Here is a 20923-nt window from a genome sequence, read left to right as displayed (position 1 = left end):
TTATTATATTGATTGCTTAATTCTTTTCAAATGAGTTGGCTGCAGTATTTCTGTTGAAATCCTATTATTATTAAGAGCTATACTGCAGCAGTGTAATGCAATTATAAGCTACTCATTAATTTTACCCACAATAATTTAGTGTTGACATGCTATGTAATTTGCGATAATTTAGATACTGTATATATTAAGGGATTTTTTTAGGCTACTGCGTGGCTTGTCACAGATCCTGTGAATCCTGAAGATTAATTTGAAGGTAAGACTGATATTTCATAGTTATTACAGATGTACTTGCATAGGATATAAAGCCATTCATTTTTGGTTTTAAATCTTAATTTCTTACTGTTATTCTGGTATCATTAGAATGACGTTTTAAATATACTTTGATATTCTTTCACTAATTCTAGAATTTTTTTGTTTTAGTGGTATTATTGTTCATTTTAGTTCAGTTTCATTCAAGTAAATGTTTTCTAATGAAAATAAGGATTTTAATCAACTCCAGGCATCAAAAATATTTCGAGTGGAAAGCAATGACGATGCAAATACAGGGTGTGGGTAAAATATTTGCCAATTTTCAGGTTTGTTTTGCCTGTTTTTATACAGCATGGGTTATAATCATAATAATAAATAATGCTTGCATTTGGTATAACGCCTTATCACTTTGTTGAGATGCCTCAAAGCACTTCACAGAATATATTGTAATGTGGATTGACTGTATATTTTGTGGGCAAAACATGGGAGCCAATTGTGCATAGCAGTGTCCCACAAATAGTCGTGGATTGAGTGACCTTTTTTTTGAGGGATTATTACCCTCCGAACATGATCTGCCAATCAACTAACAACTGGAACCCAGTTGTCAATTATTAGCATTAATTAATTTATTATTAATAATTTTAATCATTCAATCCATGGCTGTTTGAAGGACATTGCTGTGCGCAATTAGCTGCTGTGTTTTGCCCACAAAATATACAGTCAATCCACTTAACAGTATATTCTGTGAGACCAATATCTCTTCCCCCTTCCTCTGCAATCTCCTAACACCATATCAGCCTGTCCGCTCTGCGGACACCTGCTTCAGGTCCCCCGCACTTCCCGCCCCACCATTGGTAGTCGGGCTTGAGCATCTCTATCTCACAATCCGTCCTCCTCAGCCCCTCTCTTGCCTCCTTCAAGTCCTGTCTAAAGACAGTCGTGGGTTGAGTTGCACTTATGAGGTGATTATCATCGCGTCAGGACTTGCATAATATAACAGCATATACCAAATGCACCAAAAAATGCAACATTTGGCATTCACCTAGCAGGAAATGTAGAACAAGACAAATTCTGTTGCTTATTTTCTCTTTAAGTATTTAGAACAGCGTGGAGTCCTGTAGCTCAGTGGTTAAAGCACTCGCCTCACAAGCAAGAGACCTCGGTTTGATTCCCGGCAGGACAAAATGTCGGGCAAATTTCCTTACTCCACATGCCTCTGTTTACCCAGCAGTAAGTAGGAAACCGGTTGTTAGTCAATTGGTGGATCACTTTTCCAGGAGTAATAACAAATGGATGCTACCTACAACGGGAAAAAGTCCTTGAGAATGGAATGCGTACTTGACCCTGGAGGGATGCACCCAGTTTACCCAATTCCAGAGAATATTGGCTAGAGCCAAGTCTTAGGGCCCCCAGAGTGTGCATTTGAGTACTGCTGGAGTTTAAGCAGCTAAAACGACATAGTTTGCCATTGGGAGCACTGTTTGACAAGCTTCCTGCTGCTTCTCTGGCTATGATTCCTCCACCCGAGTGCTCCCAGTGACTGCCTTTCCAAGTCCAGTTGACGAAACAGGCATTTGATATCGTGCCTTATCACATCTTCAAGTTGTCTCCCAAGCGCTTCACAGAGGATATTGTAAAGTGAATTGACTATTTTGTGGATGAGCTGTGATCTGCCATTTATTTATTTACTGAAGACTTCGCAACCCAATCTCTTTCCAGAAGAGCCTCCATTATTTATTCAACTTTTACTCTGGGTAAAGAAAAACTCACACCTCGCCACGTGCCACAACAAGAACAAGTTTACATTTACATAGTGCATTTCACGTTGGGAGTACACCTCAAAATGCTTCACAGAGCAAAACTAGGAGCCTGAGCTGGAACAGGAATGGGATAGGGGAAAAGGCAACTAATAGCAAGGCTGAAAAAGGCCTTAATAACAATAATAATAATCCTTGCATTTGATATAGCGCCTTATCACAAAGTTGCGAAGTCTTAAAGCGCTTCACAGAGGATATTGTAAAGTGGTTGACTGTATTTTGTGGGCGAAACTCGGGAGCTAATTGTGCCTCGCGATGTCCCACAAATGGTTGTGATCTGACTTGAACGGCGCTATGCAAATGTTGGATCGAGGGACTTCAATTTTTTTTGAGGGATTACTGCCTATGAAAAGGGATCTGCCAATTGACTAACAACCCGATTCCTACATACTGCTGGGTAAACAGAGGCACGTGGAGGTAGGAAACTTGCCTAAAGTTTTGCCCTGCCTTGTGATCAAACACGGGTTCTCTCGTTTGCGAGGCTCTAACCACTACCCTACGCGACTCCAAAATAGTAATTAAAATAATATTTTTTTTCCCTTATGCATTGGATTCCTGTTACCATATCTGATGTAAATACTTAATTGTAGAGGCTACAGAGAAGTGTTGTCCTGAATAAACGTTTTATGTTCTGCATTGTATGTCGTAGGCTAAAGACTGTCTGACCGCTAACTTCACAGAACAGATGCCACATTCTGCACCTATTTTTATCAGCCGTGGAATTCAGAAGAAAGAAACCCATCCAGGACAGTGAAGTCTGCCAATGGGTAGATCTCACATGTAACTGTTTACAACGTAAACTACTAAATGCAGGAGACAAACAGCTGACCCACCCGACTTCTGCAGATAAAAGTGGATTTCATGTATTGTCACATGTTTAATGTTTTGTCTCTCTCACAAAATTTTTTTTAAAAAAAGCTTTGTACTTTAAAATTAATTCTGTTGTATTTTTATACCTTAAGCTGCATTAAATGTTCAGAATTAAAAAGCATTAAAATTTGTTCCACTTTGTTGTGTTTTATAGCAAACTTATTGCAGATTGTTAGCATGATTTGCCTATCTAATTAGATGCTAATTGGATATAAAAATTGCCGAGTGAAACATCTAACTTTAATTTCTGGGATAAGAAAAAAAAACTTGATGGCCATGACCTTAATTGAGCTGGATAAAATAATAATAATCCTTACATTTGATATAGCGCTTTATTGCGTCATTGAGACATCTCAAAGCGCTTCGCAGAATACAGTGAATTTTGTGGGCAAAAGACTGTTTTGTGGGTGAAATGTGGCAGCCAATTGTGCACAGCAGTGTCCCACAAACAGTCGTGGATTGAGTGACCAGGTTATTATTTTTTTTAAGTGATTAGTACCCCAGGAAACTGGATTCCCATTTGCTGCTGGGGAAGTAGGTGTGTGGAGTAAGGAAAGTTGCCTTATATTTCGCCCGGGAATTGAACCCGGGTCCTCGTGTTTGCGAGGTGAGTGGTGTAACTAATCTGCTACAGGACTACACAAAAATCCCAAAGGGAGCTGTTGCATTAACACACTCAATCTTACATGAAGTAGGAGAATAATAATAATTCTTTGATTTTGATACAGCGCTTTTCACGTCGGGAGGACATCACAAAGCGCTTCACAGAACACACTGCAAAGTGAATTGACTGTATATTTGTGGGCGAACGCGGCAGCCAATTGCGCACAGCAATGTCCCACAAACAGTCGTAGATTGAAAATGACCAATTTATTATTGTTTTTGGTTTTGGAGGTATTATTATTAGTCTAACTTCCTGGAAAGAACAACCAGAGTAATTGCATGAGCTATTCTCAATTAAAGAGAATGAAAATTTCTGATTTGAGTGCAACTCCTAGACTTTTGTTTATGTTCTCCTTCAGAATAAACTTTCCAATTAATTTGAACGCGCCTCCAATTAGCCACATCCTAAATTTCTTCCAGTCCTATGGAATCCTTTTCTAATTTTAACACCATTTTTTAGAAAATAGACATGTTTATTGAGTTCATTTGTTGTTCAAATATAACTACTGTATATCCATTTGAAGTTTAATGTAGCGTCTACAATGAGAGCAGCCTTACATTTTATCATGTCCTTCTCTCAAGACTGAAGAGCTCTCACTTATCTAATTATTCCTTATACGATAGCTCATTCCTCTAACACTGGATTCATCCTTTCGCTTTCCTCTACACTGCCTCAAGGTCCATTATGTCAGACAGCGGATGTGTATACAGTACTCCAAGTGGAGCCTGACCAGAGCACCGTAATACACTGACACCCGGTTGGCGAGACTAAGGGGGTTGATCCGCTCTGGTGAACAGGAATTTTTGGCTAAGTGTAATAATAATAATAATAATCCTTGCATTTGATAGAGCGCTTTTCACGTCGGGAGGACGTCCCAAAGCGCTTCACAGAACACACTGTAAAGTGAATTGACTGTTTATTTGTGGGCGAACGCGGCAGCCAATTGCGCACAGCAATGTCCCACAAACAGTCGTAGGTTGAAAATGACCAATTTATTATTGTTTTTGGTTTTGGAGGGATTATTATTAGGCTCTGTGTGGAGTAAGGAAACTTGCCCGAGGTTTCGCCCTCTGCCTGGAATTGAACTCAGGTCTCTCTTACAAAGCGAGTGCTCTAACCACTGAGCTACAGGACTCCACAATTAATTGTATTATTAATTACAAGGTCAGTAGTGACGTTTACTGTTTTTTGGGTGCCGGTAAATTCTGGTGCCGGCATTGTAACTGATTATGACAGATAAGCAATCCTCTGCTTCGGGATTAAAACTGAGACAAAGTCAATATCTCTGGCTACTGAAGGCAGGCAGTAAGGACAGTGAGGCAGGGTGCGGGATCAGAGAGTTGGGCAGTCTGGAATCTACCCATGGGCTTCTGTTCCAGGCCGCGGTCCGGGTAGGTATGAATTCTGGATCCCTGGAGTCCGTCCAGTGAGCCAAGGTTTGCTGTATTTAGGGAATGTAGCCCAGTATCCCGTTTGCCTCGTTTATTGCGCCGGACAGATTTAATTAGTCCATCATTACAATGCTCCACCGCCAATCATCAAATGCAGTTTTTGATGTTGTAAATTTTGTAAATGATTATTGAAGTTTGATCCTGCCTTCTGCTTAACTCGATTTACATAATACATTGTGATTTTAAAAATCCCTGTATTTGATACATAGCACTTTTCACATCATGAGGGCATCTTAAAATTCTTCACAAGATATGGTATAGAGTTAAGGGACCGTATTTGTAGGCTTTTGATGAAGGCTTTATATCTAAGATGTTTAATCACTGATGCCCGGGTGGATACTTTACAGGGAAATACTTCCCTATTCAGAAATTTGATTTTATATTTTTTAATCGCCACTTTACACAAGAGCGCTGAATGGTTTTGAGATTTACAGTCCGACGAGCAAGTTAACGTTGTTGTTAAAAATCACATTACACAAAAATTGGTACCACGTTAAACACTCTTAGTAGATAGCATTTATTATATCAGACCAGTTGTATCAAGTGAAATAAGTATAGCCTGAACCAGATTAAATAGCGTTGAATTCAGAATATGTAGCAACAGCCAATCCAGTTTTGAGTTTTTAAATAGGAATAAGTGGAGATCACTTCCATCTATAATAATCCTTACATTTGGTACAGCGCCTTATCACATCTTCAAGACATCGCAAAGCGCTTCACAGAATAGACTGTAAAGTGAATTAACTGTGTATATTGTGGGGGAAACAAGGCAACTAATTGCGTACAGCAGTGTCCCACAAACAGTCTTGAATTGAGTGACCACATTTTTTAAGGGATTATTACCCCTGGAAAAGCGATCAGCCAACCGACTAACAACTGGGTTCCAGCTTACTGCTGGGGAAACCGAGGCGCGTGGAGTAAGGAAATTGCCCAACGTGTGTTTAGTCCTGCCCGGGAATCAAACCCAGGTTCTCTCGCTTGCGAGGCGAGCGGTCTAACCACTAAGCTGCAGGACTCCACTAATAGTGTTAAGATATGTACCTGATCTGTGTTATAACTGGAGTAAGGTACTTTATTTACATAAAAACAGTTCATTGTCATACTTTGTACCACAAAAAAAGACAGCAGCAAACACTGGGTGCCAATGGTTAACAGTGCGGAGGGTACTCGTGTATTGTCTGACATTTAATTCTGAACATAGACAGTGGATGAGCTAATGGATGAGTTTGTATTTGCCAAGTGCATTTACGCGGACAATATTTTGTGGAATCTTTATTTTTTCTTCCTGAAGGAGACCTTTTCTTTGGTTTCTTGTATTTTCCCAGATATTTTGTCCTTTGTCTCCTCCATTTTCCCAGATATTTTGCCCTTTGTTTCTTCCATTTTCCCACTAAGCATTTCTTTTGTCTCTTCCATCTTCTCTGAGAACCGCTCCCTGGTTTCATCCATCTTATCCTGGATGTAGTCCCTCACTGGAGGTGGTGTTGACATATACCCATGGGTGCGGAGATATTTCACTGCAAAGGATGTTCCTCCCAGGGTCACCGTGTACCTGGCTGGTGTTGCAATCTTTAAAATAAAACGTAAAGAAAAAAAATCAAGCCTATGGGACTTAATTCCCTCGGGAATCAATCCACATTTAAGTGTCCCAAGCAAAGAGAACACTTGCAAAGATTCACAGTGAAAGAGATTAGTCTGTTAAACTCCTAATAATAATAATAATTCTTGAATTTGATATAGCGCCTTATCATGTCGTGGAGACATCTCAAAGCTCGATTGATCTCAAAGCTGAAATGGTGTACACTGTCCAGCTCTTTGGGACATCCTCCCGGCGTGAAAGGCGCTAAACAAATGTAATCTTCTTGTTGTTGTATTTTGTGGGCAGGAAACGGCAGCCAATTGTGCACATCAGTGTCCTGCGAACAGTTGTGGATTGAGTGACCATTTATTATTTTTTTTGAAGGGATTTGCAATCCATCAATTGATTTGACAATCAGTTCCTACTCACTGCTGGACAAACAGAGGTGGGTGGAGTAAGGAAACTTGCCTAAGGTTCGAGGCAAGTGCTCCAACCAATAAGCTACATGACTCCATGAGTTACAGCAGATTGCGGGAAGGAATATCATTTGATTATTTTGGGGAGCAGCAAGTGTGGCAGACATGAAGGGAACATTTTTGAATTTGACCCTTGTGGGTGGATATTTTATTTTAATGAGTCACCTCCTCAAATAGCCTTACCGTGTTCTCTTAATTTTTTATATTCCAAAAATAAAATAATAATTTGGTCACTCATTCTACAACTGTTTGTGGGACATTGCTGTGCGCAACTGGCTGTCGCGTTTCGCCCACAAAACTACACAGTCAATTCACTTTACAATATATTCTGTGAAGTGCTTTCACACTGCAGCAATTGGTTGCCTGGGTATAATTTATTACTGGATCAACAGCAGAGAAATTAATTCTGTATTGGGTTTTTAACGTAGACAAATACTGTTTCAAATTATACTGCAGCAGGGAAAGCTAAATATCAATTATCCCCTTTCGACCACAAAATGTACAGTCAATTCACTTTACAGTGTATTCTGTGAAGCGCTTGGAGATGTCTCAACGATTTGATAAGACGCTTTATCAAATTCAAGGATTATTATACTCTCTTCCAATTGTCCACTAAAGAGTTTTGCCACATACGTATTATGAGTGATAACAATGTTGTCAGTGGCAAATGCAACAAATACAAATATCTTCAGATTTTGACTTGTTTGGTGTACATAAGAAAATGGGAGAAGGGGAGTCATTTATGTTTCCTATACCATGTAACCGGTTAACAATTTCAGGCAGAGGAACGCGATCAGTTCACTGGCTTACTCATTTCAACTTCCTAAATGAGGTTTTTGTCACAGGCGCTGACAGCATCACCATCCATGGGGCTCACTCCACCTCACTAAGCCAGTCTGGAACCTCGGGGTCTTGTTTGACCCTCAACTATCCTTTCTACCCCACATCTGCGCCATGACCTGCTCTGCCTTCCCCACCTCCACAACGTCTCCCAGCCCTGACACTGTCTCACACCGCAGCCCCCGAGACCCTCACACACGCCTTCGTTACATCGAGGCTCGACTATGGAAACTCACTGCTCGTCGGCCTCCCCAACTCCTCCCTCCACAGACTGCAGATCATTCAGAACTCTGCAGCCCGTGTCCTCTCCCGTACTAGACTCAGCGACCCTATCAACCCCATCCTCGCCCGACTCCACTGGCTTCCCATCACGTAGGGGATACAGTTCAAGATCCTGGTCCTCACCTTCAAAGCCCTCCATGGTTTTGCTCCCCCCGACCTCTGCGACCTCCTAACCCCCTACCATCCTCCTCTCTCCCTCCACTCAGCGGGCTCTGGCCTGCTTCACATCCCCTGCCTCACCAGCCCCACTATTGGCGGGTGGGCCTTCAGCCACTCTGCCCCCACCCTCTGGAACTCCATCCCGCAGTCCCTCCGTCTCGTCCCCTCCCTCGGCCCCTTCAAGACCCACCTCAAGACCCTCCTCTTCGACTGCGCTTTCGATCTTTCTGCTAACCCCCTGCCCTCCCCCCTTCCCCTCAGCTCGGGTCGGTAAATCTGTCTGTCCAGCGCCTTGGGATGTCCTCCCGATGTGAAAGGCGCTATACACATATAGTTTTGTTGCTGTTGATGGAACTAACTCAAATTCATTAAATGGTGTCAGTATTGTGTCTACAGTAGTCTATTTTAAAAACATTTTGTAGTTACTTATTTTGAAATTAAAACCTGGCTCTTACTGTGATCCTCTCAGTCATGGAGGGTTGATCAAAGGCAGGTCACGCATCACTGCAGACAATGTTTTTGAGCACATATCAATCAACAGTGTTATTTTCTGTTTGGTCCAGTTAAAAGCTTCAGGAAATTGGGCACAGCAGTGTCTCCCCACACAGCAGTGGATTGAGTGACCAAATTATTGTTATTTTTTTTGAAGAGATCATCACCCCCAGAAAGCAAGCCACCAATCGACTAACAACCGGGTTCTTACTTACTGCTAGGTAAACAGAGGCGCGTGGAGTAAGGAAAAACTTGCCCAAGGTTTTGCCCTATGCGGGAATTGAACCCAGGTATAGAACTTGAGTCCTCTCGCTTGCGAGGTGAGTGCTCGAACCAATATGCTAGAAGACTATAAAGTGTAATGACTGTGTATTTGTAGATGAACCCTACAGCCAATATGCATCCCACAAGCAGAAAAGTAAGTGTCCAATTTCAGGAATCCACTTGGGAGATTACATGAAAGAAATGCTAAACGTGAGTCTGTAAAAGGAATGAGAAAGGTTTAAGAAACAGCTTCTTACTGTGCACAGTGCAATAATCCAATTTCCGTGGAAGGTGGAACTGGTTTAAATGCTCTTAAGAATGGAGATGGGTTTCCGTGTGTTTCAGACACAGCTGATCAAAAATACGTAATCCTAGTCTGTAAACTGAAACCTAACTCTACTATATATATTTTTTAAAAAAGCAGTTTGACAACACAGCTGGTAACTTGACAATTTACTAGTAGAGCAGTGCATAGTCTTCAATAACTGTTACTCACCTTGTACAAGGCATAAGCAGTCAGTGCATTTCCACCCTGAGATTTTCGCAGAAGATTTAATAAACTATCAGGCAGTCCGAGCAACTCAAAAAACGGAACCACATTAACACCTCTGAAAGTAAAGAGAACATTATTTTAGCACCTAATCAGTTTAATTTGCAAAATTATTTTTACAAATATATAACGTTGAAAGTTATTCCCCCCACTGTTCTTCAGTTGGGTCACATGGAGCCATTTCATTCCACAACCAACAGTGAGGAAGGAGCAGGAGATGGCTGGGTTCAGCCAATCTCCTGTTCGTCACTCACCCCACATGAAGGGCGCTATATAAATGCAAGTTGTTGTAGTTTTGTTTTAAAAAACACTTTTCGTTTAGGAAAGTGTTTGAATATTTGCAAATGTACTCAATTCCCAGTGAGGTATACTGAATTTCTTGACTGAGCTCTTTTGTATAAACAAATAGATTTGACTAGATTTGATAAAACTCAGAGTTTCAATATTTATCAGGTTTCTTATGCGTATGTTCTGCAATCTGCATATACGTTTTCTCCCAATTTTCGGGATCTCCATCCCTGGAGTCCCTCCGACTCGCTCCCTCCCTTTCAAGGTACATCAAGACCTACTTTTTTACTACATTTATCTTTTCCCCTCCCAATCCCACCTCCCTCGGCTCCCACTCTCGGCTCGGATGCCCAGCTGGCAGTGTCGAGCGTTTTTAGATGTACTTCCAATGTGAAAAAGTTGTTATGTTTCTGGAAGTGAAATACAAAAATATTACTTATGAGGCCCACGAACATTTCTCAAATAGGGTATCTGGACCTTTGCAGCCAAACGGTTTGACCACCCTGTCTTAGACTATGACTTCAAGTTATGATGTGGGGCTTGAACCAACAATCTTCTGACTGAGAGGCGATAGAGCAATAAAAATAATTTTTTTACAATGCCGCAAGGCAGAAGAATTAAGGAAACAAATGAAAACAAAACATAGCTGGAGCCTTAGAAACTGCATTGGGGTTAAAGAGGAACGGAGAGAACGAACACACTCACCAACAGGTGTCTAAAACACACTTTTATACAGGTAATAAATGTGGATATATTTTTACAATTGTCGATGTCTCAGTTTGTGCAAGTGGGAGAATTATTGAAAAAAACTAATTAAATAAAAGTAACCATCAATATAAGAACATAAGAAATGCTAGACAAAAAAAACCAGGGTCCCTCTAGTTCGCTTCCACCTTCCTGGTGGTTGCATGTACATGTGTCCCAAACTCCCTATGTACTGTATCACATAATGTTATTTCCTAAAAAACTATCTAATCTGTGTTTGAAGGAATCAACGTTTCCTGCTTCAACCGTCTCCCCGGGAGCCTGGTCCACAGGGTCACTATTCGCTCACTGAAATAGCGTTTGCATAGATTTGTTCTGAATTTACCCCCTATTCTGGGCAAATTGTTTTGCCGCTTTAGAGTCTTAAAGACAGCAATCGTGTCGCCTCTCAATCTTCTCTTTTCCCGCGTGAACATACACAATTTACTGAGTCGCTCCTCACAGTCCAGTCCCTCATTCCCTCAATCATTTTCGTTCCCCTCTTCTGTATCTTCTCGATTTCTCCAATATTCCTTTTGTGCTGCAGTGACCAGAACTGTACAGTCTCACCAATGATTTATAGAGTGACAGGATTACCCCACTGTTTCAGCTGCTACTGATCTTTTGATATTTTTATTTCTGTCCAAGTGCTCCATGATTTTATCCTTAATAAGAGATTCCATAATTTTACCCACAGTGGACGTCAAACTTACTGGTCTGTAGTTTATATTATCCTAGGAAATTCAGAAAAAATAAAACTTGATTTTGAATCTCCCCCTCATTATAGCTAATTATAGAATAATGGAATTGACCTCAAATGGGAGAATCAAACAGTGACCAGAGACAAACAGGGAATACAGGAATATGTTTAACTGAAGATAGATGGCACAGTCATATTTAGGTTAATATTTATTAACCATATTGACCATAATATTAACCATAATATTTCAGTTATTAGCTGGAGTTAGATTAGAAGATTAGCCTTGATTGAATGGCGGGGCAGGCTCGAAGGGCCAAATGGCCTACTCCTGCATGTTTTGTTATTTAGTCCCATGCTGTACTCGCATCTCCCCACCCAGTGTATGTAGCAAGCTCCAACACCTGAGAAAGGGTGGGGGGAATCCAACATTTACAACCACTCGATCAGCAGAGAGGAAAACAGTTCAGAACATATAAACTTCCTAATCTGTAGTTGGCTCCTGTGTAACCAACTACAGTCTGGCTACCAATGATTTTTTTGCACAATTTCCAATATTTAAATCTTCAGAATATTAGATTCTTACTTTTCACGTTCGTCATACTTGTGGCATCGTAAACTTAACTCTTGTGAAAGTTTTCTTAAAGAATTAAAAAGAAATGAATACACGTATAGAAAATATACAATCACTGTTTTCTGTGAAGAGCTTTGTGACATCCTCCCGACATGGAAGAATATTCTCATTTTGAAGAGTGCCATGGGATCTTTAATGTCTATCGGAACAGGCAGATGAGATCTTGGTTTAATGTCTCATCCACAAGGTCAACTTTATATTCAGTTAGTTTTTGCACTTCTTGGTTTACTGAAAAATGACTAAACCCTTAAATTCATCTTAAAAAAAAGTAACCAGTGCAGTCAGAATGTGGCAGGTCTAACTGGACATGAGGGTTGAGATGCAGCTGGACCTATTCAGTTTGACAGTGACATTGATGGTAACCCTGTTGAAATCCAAACCCAACAAGAAAGTATTTATAAATTATGGCTCTCTTTCTAGAACATTTTGTGAAGTACTCAATCCCACTTCACTGGTCAGCGATGATTGCTACTTGCCCTTGAAAATAAATAACAGTATTTGGTAATATCTTTGCAAACAGTAAATAAAGAGTATAAAACTCATCAAATGTGGTGTGAAATAAACTACAAAAAGCTTTTCCCATTAATAATAATCATTGCATTTGATATAACACCCTTCACATTGGGAAGTTGTCCCAAAGTACTTCACAGCATAGTGTAGTGTAGTGATAAAGTGTAGCGTAGTGTAAAGCCACGGGGATGTCCTCCCGCCGTGAAAAGCACTACACAAATGTAATCTTGTTGTTGTAGTAGTGATTGTGTGTTTTGTGGACAAACGTGGCAGCCAATATGCACACAGCAATGTCCCACAAACAGCAATGAAGTGGAGGACAATTTTTATTGGGGGCCTGAAGGCCAGAACAAAGAAACTCCCTTCTCTTCGTGAATAGTGCCATTGAATCTTTAATGTCCATTTGAACAAGGAAATAGGACTTCAGTTTAACATCTCACCTGAAAGATAACGCCTCCAACAGTGCAAGACACCCACAGGACTGCACTGTAGGATCATCTTAGACTGTATGAGTTCAGTTTCGATGTGGGGCTTGAACCAACTATCTTCTGACTCAGAGGCAAAAGTACTAGCAACTGAGCCAAAGTGACCCACTACATTACAGATGTATCAGAATTAATTGCATTAAGACAATGTATTGTGCCTTCCACAGATAATTTTGGAGTCCTCCAGCTTAGCGGTTAGAGCACTCGCCTTGCAAGCTCGAGGATCTGGGTTTGATTCCCGGTGGGGGAAGACGTTGGGCAAGTTTCCTTACATCACTGTTTACCGATTGCTGAATCGGTTTTCCATGGGTAATAATTCCTTCAATAAATGTTTTAAATAATTTGGTCATTCAATCCACGACACTGTTGTGTGCAATTGGCTGCTATGTTTTGTCCACTAAATATAGTTAATTCACTTTACAGTATATTCTGTAAAGCACTTTCAGACGCCTCGAAGATGTGATAAGGTGCTATATCAAATGCAAGAATTATTATATTATTCTTTCATTATGCTTTACATACTGGGAGTGAACATGCATTATGCTCAATTGAATATACAGAGAAGCCCGGTTATAACATGGCGGTTTAGGTTCCATATAATCTCAACCTGCATTTTAACAAGGCCATGTTAGTCAGTTTCATTATGTGTTGTAGCCGGCCGGCTTGCTTCCTGCACTAAAACAGATAACTTTGGGCTATCAGTTTACCTCTGTTGTCACCACTGTGTGCTGCGCATGTATAAAGTGGAGTCCTGTAGCGTAGTGGTTAGTGTGCTCAACTCTCAAGGAAGAGGACCGGGTTTGATTCCAGGGTGGGGCGAAACCTGAGGAAGTTTCCTTATTCCACACGCCTCTATCTACCGAACAGTAAGTAGGAACCTGGTTGTCATTTGATTGGTGGATCACTTTCCAGGGGTAATAATCCCTAAAAAAAATGTGGTCATTCAATCCGTGACTGTTTGTGGAACACTGCTGTGCGCAATTTGTTGCTGGGTTTTGCCCACATAATACACAGTCAATCCACTTTACAGTATATTCTGTGAATCGCTTTGAGACATCTCAACGACGTGATAAGGCGCGATATCAAATGCAATTATTATTAGGACGATGAAGTAGAAAGTGACGCAATGATTTTTATGACCCAGAAGTCAGTCACTTTTAGCTCGCAGGAAGCCAGTCATCAGGTCTCTACCGACATCAATTCTTGTGAGCTGGCCTATCAGTGGATATATTTCAATTGACACTTACTTCATTGCTGCGTAGTAAAACGTACCGAACCATAGAGTGGACGTAAACAGGTGAACCGGAATCATAACTTTCCCATACTGTTTAAAAGTCTTTTTGAATCGCTGAAAGAGACTGATCGAGCTGTCCTGGAGGGGATCGGTTTCTACAGGAGCCGCCTCTTGTTCCTGTTTAGTATCATAATAATAGGTTTCCTGAATTGAGTCACTTGGCAATCTTTGCTGCCCCTCCCCGCTTCCTGACAAAGTAGTTGGGTCAAAAAGGTTGGGCTGGTCAGGACTCTCTTGGGCCGCAGGCGACTGTTTTTCATGCGGGCGACTTTTCCTCGGTTCTTTCTGTGGGTTTGTCTTCCTGTGTTCGGACACACTGAGGGACCGTGACGCGTGTAGCAGCTGGCCCCTGTGAGGGCTCAGCACCAGCAGTCTACTACTACATGTCGTTGGCAATAAGTGAGCGGGACTTGTCAAGGCACCACTGAATGCTCTTTTTGAGTTCCAGAGCACAGACTGAAAGAAATACCTCTGCATTTTCATTTAGTAGTTTAATATGTTCCTGTCCCGTCTTGAAGAACTGGAAAAAAATAGAAAAATGTTTAAAATAAAACAACCCTAGATTCTCCTTTCATGCGTGATTAAGCATTTCTTTACCATCTTTGGTCGGCCGGGAGTCTGACACATGTGGAGCACCATCACAGGGCTTCAGAGTATCCAAACCCAACTGAGAATTCCCTGCCTCCCACCTACACATGGAAATCCCAGAGACAGATTGTTGGAATGGACTGCGCTCTCTCTCCCTGGAGGGACGTCAATTGCAGGATTTAATGAAGAACCCTATTCAAGTCTGCTTTACATATCAGGTTTACAAATCCCTCCCTCGCTACCATCTCATCCCTAATTTTTAACTTGAATACAATTTTTGACTTCAGACCTCATGTCTTAAAATTAATATTGATACGCCCTCCTTCAGATTTAGAGCACTCCACAAGACACGTGGAAAATACGTATCATTTGTGAAAAACAACTCTTGAACCACAAGTTATAGGACAGTACTTTTTCATTTACTGTCCAGACAATGACAACAACAACTTGCATTTATATAGCGCCCCTTTTGCAGGGTAGTGCCTGGAGTGCTTGACAATGGCAGAGCACGACGCTGCGGCGGGGGGAGATGACCGTAGGTACGGTCGAATAGGAAGATGTTCAGGCAGGACCTGAAGATCGGGAAGGAAGGCAGAGGGATAGAGGAAGAGTGTTCCAGAGTTTCGAGGCAGCGCAGCCACCAATGGTGGAACGGAGGACCCAAGGGACGTGCAAAAGGTCGGAGCCAGTCGAGCAATGGCCTTCAAGGGTGCAGTGCCCTCCTGGTATATGTACATCTGAAGATAACAACAATGTATAGTCATAGATATTCAGATGAGCCTATCATTATTCATGGCATTAAATAAATTATAGCATACAGTAGCTACATTGGACAGCATTACTGTACTTATACAGTTATAAAAAGTAAGTGAAATACTGCACCCAAATAACTAGTCATAAGACCAATTACCTCTATCAATCAGATCACAGCTTAGAATTTCAACCTCCACTTCATCAGAGTTTGGTCAGTGACCAAACAACAATCACCAAATTACATTTGTATAGTACCTTTTACGTTGGGAGGATGTCTCATGGCGTTGGACAATCAGTGTTTTGGACCTGAGCTGGGGGTGGGGATTGGGGAGGGTGGGAGGCAGGGGGGGAAGGAGGGTGACCGATGGCACGGTCGAAGAGGAGAGTCTTGAGAAGGGTCTTCAAGGAGGCAAAGGAGGGGACAAGATGGAGGGACTGTAGGATGGAGTTCCAGAGGATGGGGCAGAGTGGCTGAAGGCCCGCCCGCCAATGGCGGGGCAGGAGAAAGGGGGACGTGAAGCAACAGTCAGAAGGAAACACTGGATGGTTCTGTTTATCCACATGAATCATAGTTACAGCTGTTCAGCCTCCTCTCTCTAAGATGTTGACTCATGCTGGGATATAGCTCCAGAAACATCAGTAATATCTAGTAACTCCTGCAAGTGGCCTTGTACACATTTAATATACATATACATGTAGAAAAAAAAGTCAATAGATGGTAATCAGGAACAGGAATTCTGGTTAATCATTCCTCAGTCTCGCCATGGCTGGTAAAATGAATTGCCACATTTCCACAAGTCTTCTTGAACAACCCAACTCAGCACCAACCACAGGTCAAACTGGGAACATATCTAGAACACATCTTGGAGCTTCCTGGTGCACTCTATTTAGCGTTGAGTTGTGAAAAAACTCAACATTTAATGTAGTCGGAGACTGCTTATTCAAATGTTGATTTTCCAAATTATACAGTCAACCAGACTGGCAGGGCATCTCAGTAAGGCCCTGGCGCCCAATCATTTAGCTTGTCATGTCTGCTCCAGACTTAAAAAAGGTAAGATTCGGGCGTTCAAATTCCTAGAATCCTTTCAATAAAATTAAAATTGTCCATTCTTTTAAAAAAGTACTCATCAGGGGAATGGTGAAAGAAAGAAGCGTTCGAGTGGGTCTGAACTATAACAACAGTAATCCAAGAGTAAATTAAGAGTTGTAAATGTGTCCTAAACCATGAAAATCAAAGCTTCGATGGATAGGGCTGCCTGACCTGGGCAGGTAATGTGTTGCAATGCATGGTTACAATTAATTAGCTCAACAACAACGACAAATTACATTGGTACAACGCCTTTCATGTCAGGGGACATCCCAAAACGTTGGACAGTCAAGGATTTGCACCTGAGCTGGGGTTGGGATCAGGAGAGATAGAGGGCAGGGAGGGTGTGGATAAGAAGTGACCGAAGGCCTTGACCGAAGACCGAGGGTATTGAGATGGGCTTCGAAGGAAGCAAGGGAGGGGGCGAGCCAAAGGGACTGTTGGGGCAAAAAGGCTGAAGGCCCAATCAACAACAATATTACATTTATAGAGCGCCTTTCACGTCGGGAGGACTTCCCAAGGCGCTGGACAGTCAGGTGTCAGGACCCGAGCATGGGGGAGGGGTGGGGTAAGGGTGAGGGAAGGCAGAGAGGTGGGAGGGCGACTAAACGCACGATCGAAGAGGAGGGTCTCGAGACCGGCTTTGAAGGAGGCGAGGGAGGAAGCGAGGTGAAGGGACTTGGGATGGAGTTCCAGAGTGTGGGGGCAGAGAGGCTGAAAGCCCGGCCTACGATTATAGGGTGGGTCGGACGGGAGACATGGAGCAGCCCGGAGCCCGATGAACGGAGGGAGCGGGCAGATTGGTAGGGTGTCAGCAGGTCAGAGAGGTAGGAGGGGGCAAGGCCATGGATGACCTTGAAAGTGAGGACGAGGATCTTTAATTCGATCCTCTGGGGCATGGGGAGCCAGTGGAGTCGGGCGAGGGTGGGAGTGATGGGGTTACGGAGCCTGGTGCGCGAGAGTCCACGAGCTGCAGAGTTTTGGATGATCTGCAGCTTGTGAAGGGAAGAGTTGGGAAGGTCGATGAGGAGGGAGTTTCCATAATCGAGCCTTGATGTGACGAATGTGTGGGTGAGGGTTTCGGCAGCCTGAGGGGTGAGGCAATGGCGGAGTCTGGCAATATTGCGGAGGTGGTGGTAGGCAGTGCCGGTCATGGTGCGGATGTGGGGGAGAAAGGACAGTTCAGGGTCAAACAAAACACCCAGGTTCCTGACTGGCTTTGTGAGGTTGAGTTGCAGCTGTGGAGGCTGATGCTGCCAGAGCCCGAGGTGTGGAGGCGCTGGTGTGAGCCAATCAGGAGGGCCTCGGTCTTGCTGATGTTCAGTTGGATACAATCCCATACAATCAAATTATTCTGTTCTGTTGGTTATTCGTGGATTTATTAAAACAAGAAGTCCTTCCCTCAACTGTTTGAACGAATAAACCACTCAAGATCAGAGCGCATACATACAAGATAACCGGTAGTAGATCTAACAGGGAGTCTGGCAGCAATCACTTCACATAGAGGGTGGTGATAATGTGGAAACCATTGCTGGAAGCTGCGGTTGAAGCAAAAAGCATCGATGTATTTAAAAAAAACGTGAGGCTTCCTCCGGCCTATTTGCAAAGTCCAGGATAGGAACGTAGGAATATGGCAAACATGGAAAGCTGCTGCAGGAAGGGAGGGCAGGCTCCGGCCTACACTGACCTGTCACTGAGCATCCTGAAGGCAGAGGCAACTTCACAGTGGGCACAGCTATTTGCCAAAAACCCTCACGGGGACCTGGATTAAGCAGCTGGTGCTTAGCAAGCCGGGTAAGCAGCATTGTACTTATAATAACAACCCTTGCATTTGATATCGCGCTTTTCACGTCTGAGACATCTCAAAACGCTTCACAGAATATACTGTAAAGTGAGTTTAATGTATATTTATGGGCGAAACGTGGCAGCCAATTGCGCACAGAAGTGTCCCACAAACAATCGTGGATTGAGTGACCATACTTGGCCGTCAAGAACATCAAGGTGACTTGCAAATCACAAACTATCCTGTAAAGGTCCTTCCACCACATTGAAGGCTGCCAGACAGAAGCTGATGAGGAAACTCTGAAGTTTGCGGCAACACCTGCTGTAAGGTGTTACCTGGAGTCTGAGTTTGTGAATATGCGTTTCTACATCCAACATCTGAGTTGTTGTTTGGTGCTTGAAAAATAAGTTTTGTGTGGGTGCCTAATTTGTTTTTTAAATTTAAACCTGCAAAACGTGTTTTTTCCCCTTATCTCTCTCTCTCACCCCCCTCCCCCCCAATCTTTTCTTACATGCAGTTTTTAAAGCACTAAATTGGCCACTCTGCTGCTCACCCACAATTGCGGGAATGTATAATACAATATTTGGGGGCCTACTCTGTTTACCGAGCAGTAAATAGTAACCCGGTTGTTAGTTGATTGGGGGAATCGCTTTCCGGGGTAATAAATATGGTCACTCAATCCATGACTGCTTGTGGGACCAGCTGTCCCATTTCGCCCACAAAATACACTTTACAATATATCCTGTGAAGTGCTTTGAGACATTACAACAATGTGATAAGGTGCTATATCAAATGCAAGGATTATTATTATAACAACATGCATTTATATAGCGCTCCTCACACAGGGTAACGTCCCAGAGTCCTTGACAGTGGCTGAGCATGATGCCAAGCTGGGGGAGGGGACCGTAGGCACAGTCGAAGAGGCAGGTCTTCAGCCCTGACCTGAAGAAGGAAGGGGCAAGGCAATAGCAAGCCGAAATAGTCTGGTAATCCTGCCACTGTATAACCCATTGGCGAGACCATACTTACAGCATAGGACTGTGCTGTCTACCTCCAGTTAAACATGTTCTTGTATTCCCGTCTTATTGGTCTCTGGTCTGGGCACTGTTTGATTCTCTCCATTTGAGATCAACAACAACAACAACAAGATTACTTTTGTGTAACGGCTTTCACGTCGAGAGGACGTCCCAAGGTCAATCAAGGTCAGGAAATAACATTATGGGATGCAATGCACAGGGAGTTCAGGACAGGAAGGCGGAAGGCGAACTAGATGGACCTTGGTCTTTCTTCGTCCAGCATTTTATATGATAGTAGGTGAAAGCGCGGCTGCCAATGGTGGAACAACAGGGCACAAAGTACGGGCAGAAATGCACTGCCTGAAAGCAGGTTCAATAATAACTCTGAAAAGGGAATTGGATATTTACTTCAAATGAAATAATTTGCAGAGCTATGGGGTTAAGAGCGGGGGAGTGGGACGAGTTGGTGGCTCTTTCAAAGAGCCGGCACAGGCGCGATGGGCCGAATGGCCTCCTTCTGTGCTGTCAGATTATAGAATTCGATAATTACAAAGAAAAATTATTTTAATTGCTGGCAAAACCCTGGCAGCGGCAGCAGCAGCAGCACCCCCAGCCCCCCTCTTCCCCCACCCCAGGCCCCCCACCCCCACCCCACCCCCCCCCACCCCCAGCCCCCCCCTTCCCCCCCCCCAGCCCAGGCCCCCCAGCCCCCCCCAGGCCCCCACCCCCAGCCAGCCCCCCACCCCCCCAGGCCTCCCACCCCCAGCCCAGCCCCACCCCCAGCCCAGGCCCCCCAGCCCAGGCCCCCACCCCAGCCCCCCACCCCAGCCCAGGCCCCCACCCCCCAGCCCGCCCCCCACCCCCCACCTGCAAAACAACACACCACAGCGCTGACCCTGAGGAGGACAACTTCAAAGCCAACGTCTGTTTTCCCCCTCTATTTGGGGGCGGCCCAAGGCCGAGCCCAGGGGCCGAGGGGGGGGGGGGGGGCACCCGCGTGGCTTCTGCACTGAGCGGTCAATCCTCGGCCCTGAGAGCTGTGACTTAAAAGTTTTATCAACTTCTCTCGCCGCCCCGCGTTCTGTAACTCACGTGTTGAGAAGAGAGAGGGCGGCGGGAGGTCCGGGCGGGAGGTCCGGGCGGGAGGGCGGCGGCGGCGGCGGCTCGCGGAGCGGCGGCTGAGGCTGAGGGGGAGGCGGCGCTTCAACGAACGCCGCGGCTCGAGCGCCTCCACACCGAGGGCCCCACTGCGCACGCGCGCCACGCCAAGGGGCACTCTGGGTCGTGGAGTTCCTGTGAGCCACCCCGATGCGCCTCCTCCACGCAGCGCCAGACACGCATGAGGGCGACT

At 43.8% G+C, this 20923-nt stretch overlaps 2 protein-coding genes across 3 annotated transcripts in view; one reads left to right on the top strand and one right to left on the bottom strand.

Annotated features, from left to right (window-relative positions):
* The window catches only part of ptpn2b (protein tyrosine phosphatase non-receptor type 2b), a 40569-nt gene extending 37493 nt beyond the window's left edge, over positions 1-3076 (top strand). Inside the window, exon 10 of the mRNA XM_007895024.2 lies at positions 2716-3076. Within this exon, the coding sequence (XP_007893215.1) occupies positions 2716-2731 (16 nt within the window). The 3' untranslated portion in view covers positions 2732-3076. The remainder of the gene's footprint in view (positions 1-2715) is intronic.
* Positions 3077-6042: 2966 nt separating this feature from the next.
* fam210aa (family with sequence similarity 210 member Aa) lies at positions 6043-20715 on the bottom strand. Of its 2 annotated transcripts, none has more exons than XM_042331924.1 (4): positions 20665-20715; positions 14299-14865; positions 9640-9751; positions 6043-6620 (listed from the first exon to the last, which is right to left on the bottom strand). In XM_042331924.1, exons 2-4 carry the CDS (start codon positions 14826-14828, stop codon positions 6324-6326), a joined length of 939 nt encoding a protein of 312 aa, XP_042187858.1. In that variant the 5' UTR covers positions 14829-14865; positions 20665-20715; the 3' UTR covers positions 6043-6323. The 2 variants fall into 2 exon arrangements, with proteins under 2 accessions (XP_042187858.1, XP_007893214.1); XM_007895023.2 differs by lacking the exon at positions 20665-20715 and adding an exon at positions 19586-19732.
* Positions 20716-20923: the final 208 nt, after the last annotated feature.

The sequence above is a fragment of the Callorhinchus milii genome, unplaced genomic scaffold, assembly GCF_018977255.1.
Source record: "Callorhinchus milii isolate IMCB2004 unplaced genomic scaffold, IMCB_Cmil_1.0 Scaffold2, whole genome shotgun sequence".
In the NCBI taxonomy this organism is placed as follows: domain Eukaryota; kingdom Metazoa; phylum Chordata; class Chondrichthyes; order Chimaeriformes; family Callorhinchidae; genus Callorhinchus; species Callorhinchus milii.
Note: the sequence above shows the minus strand (reverse complement) of the source record. Positions and strands in the feature narration are given on the sequence as shown.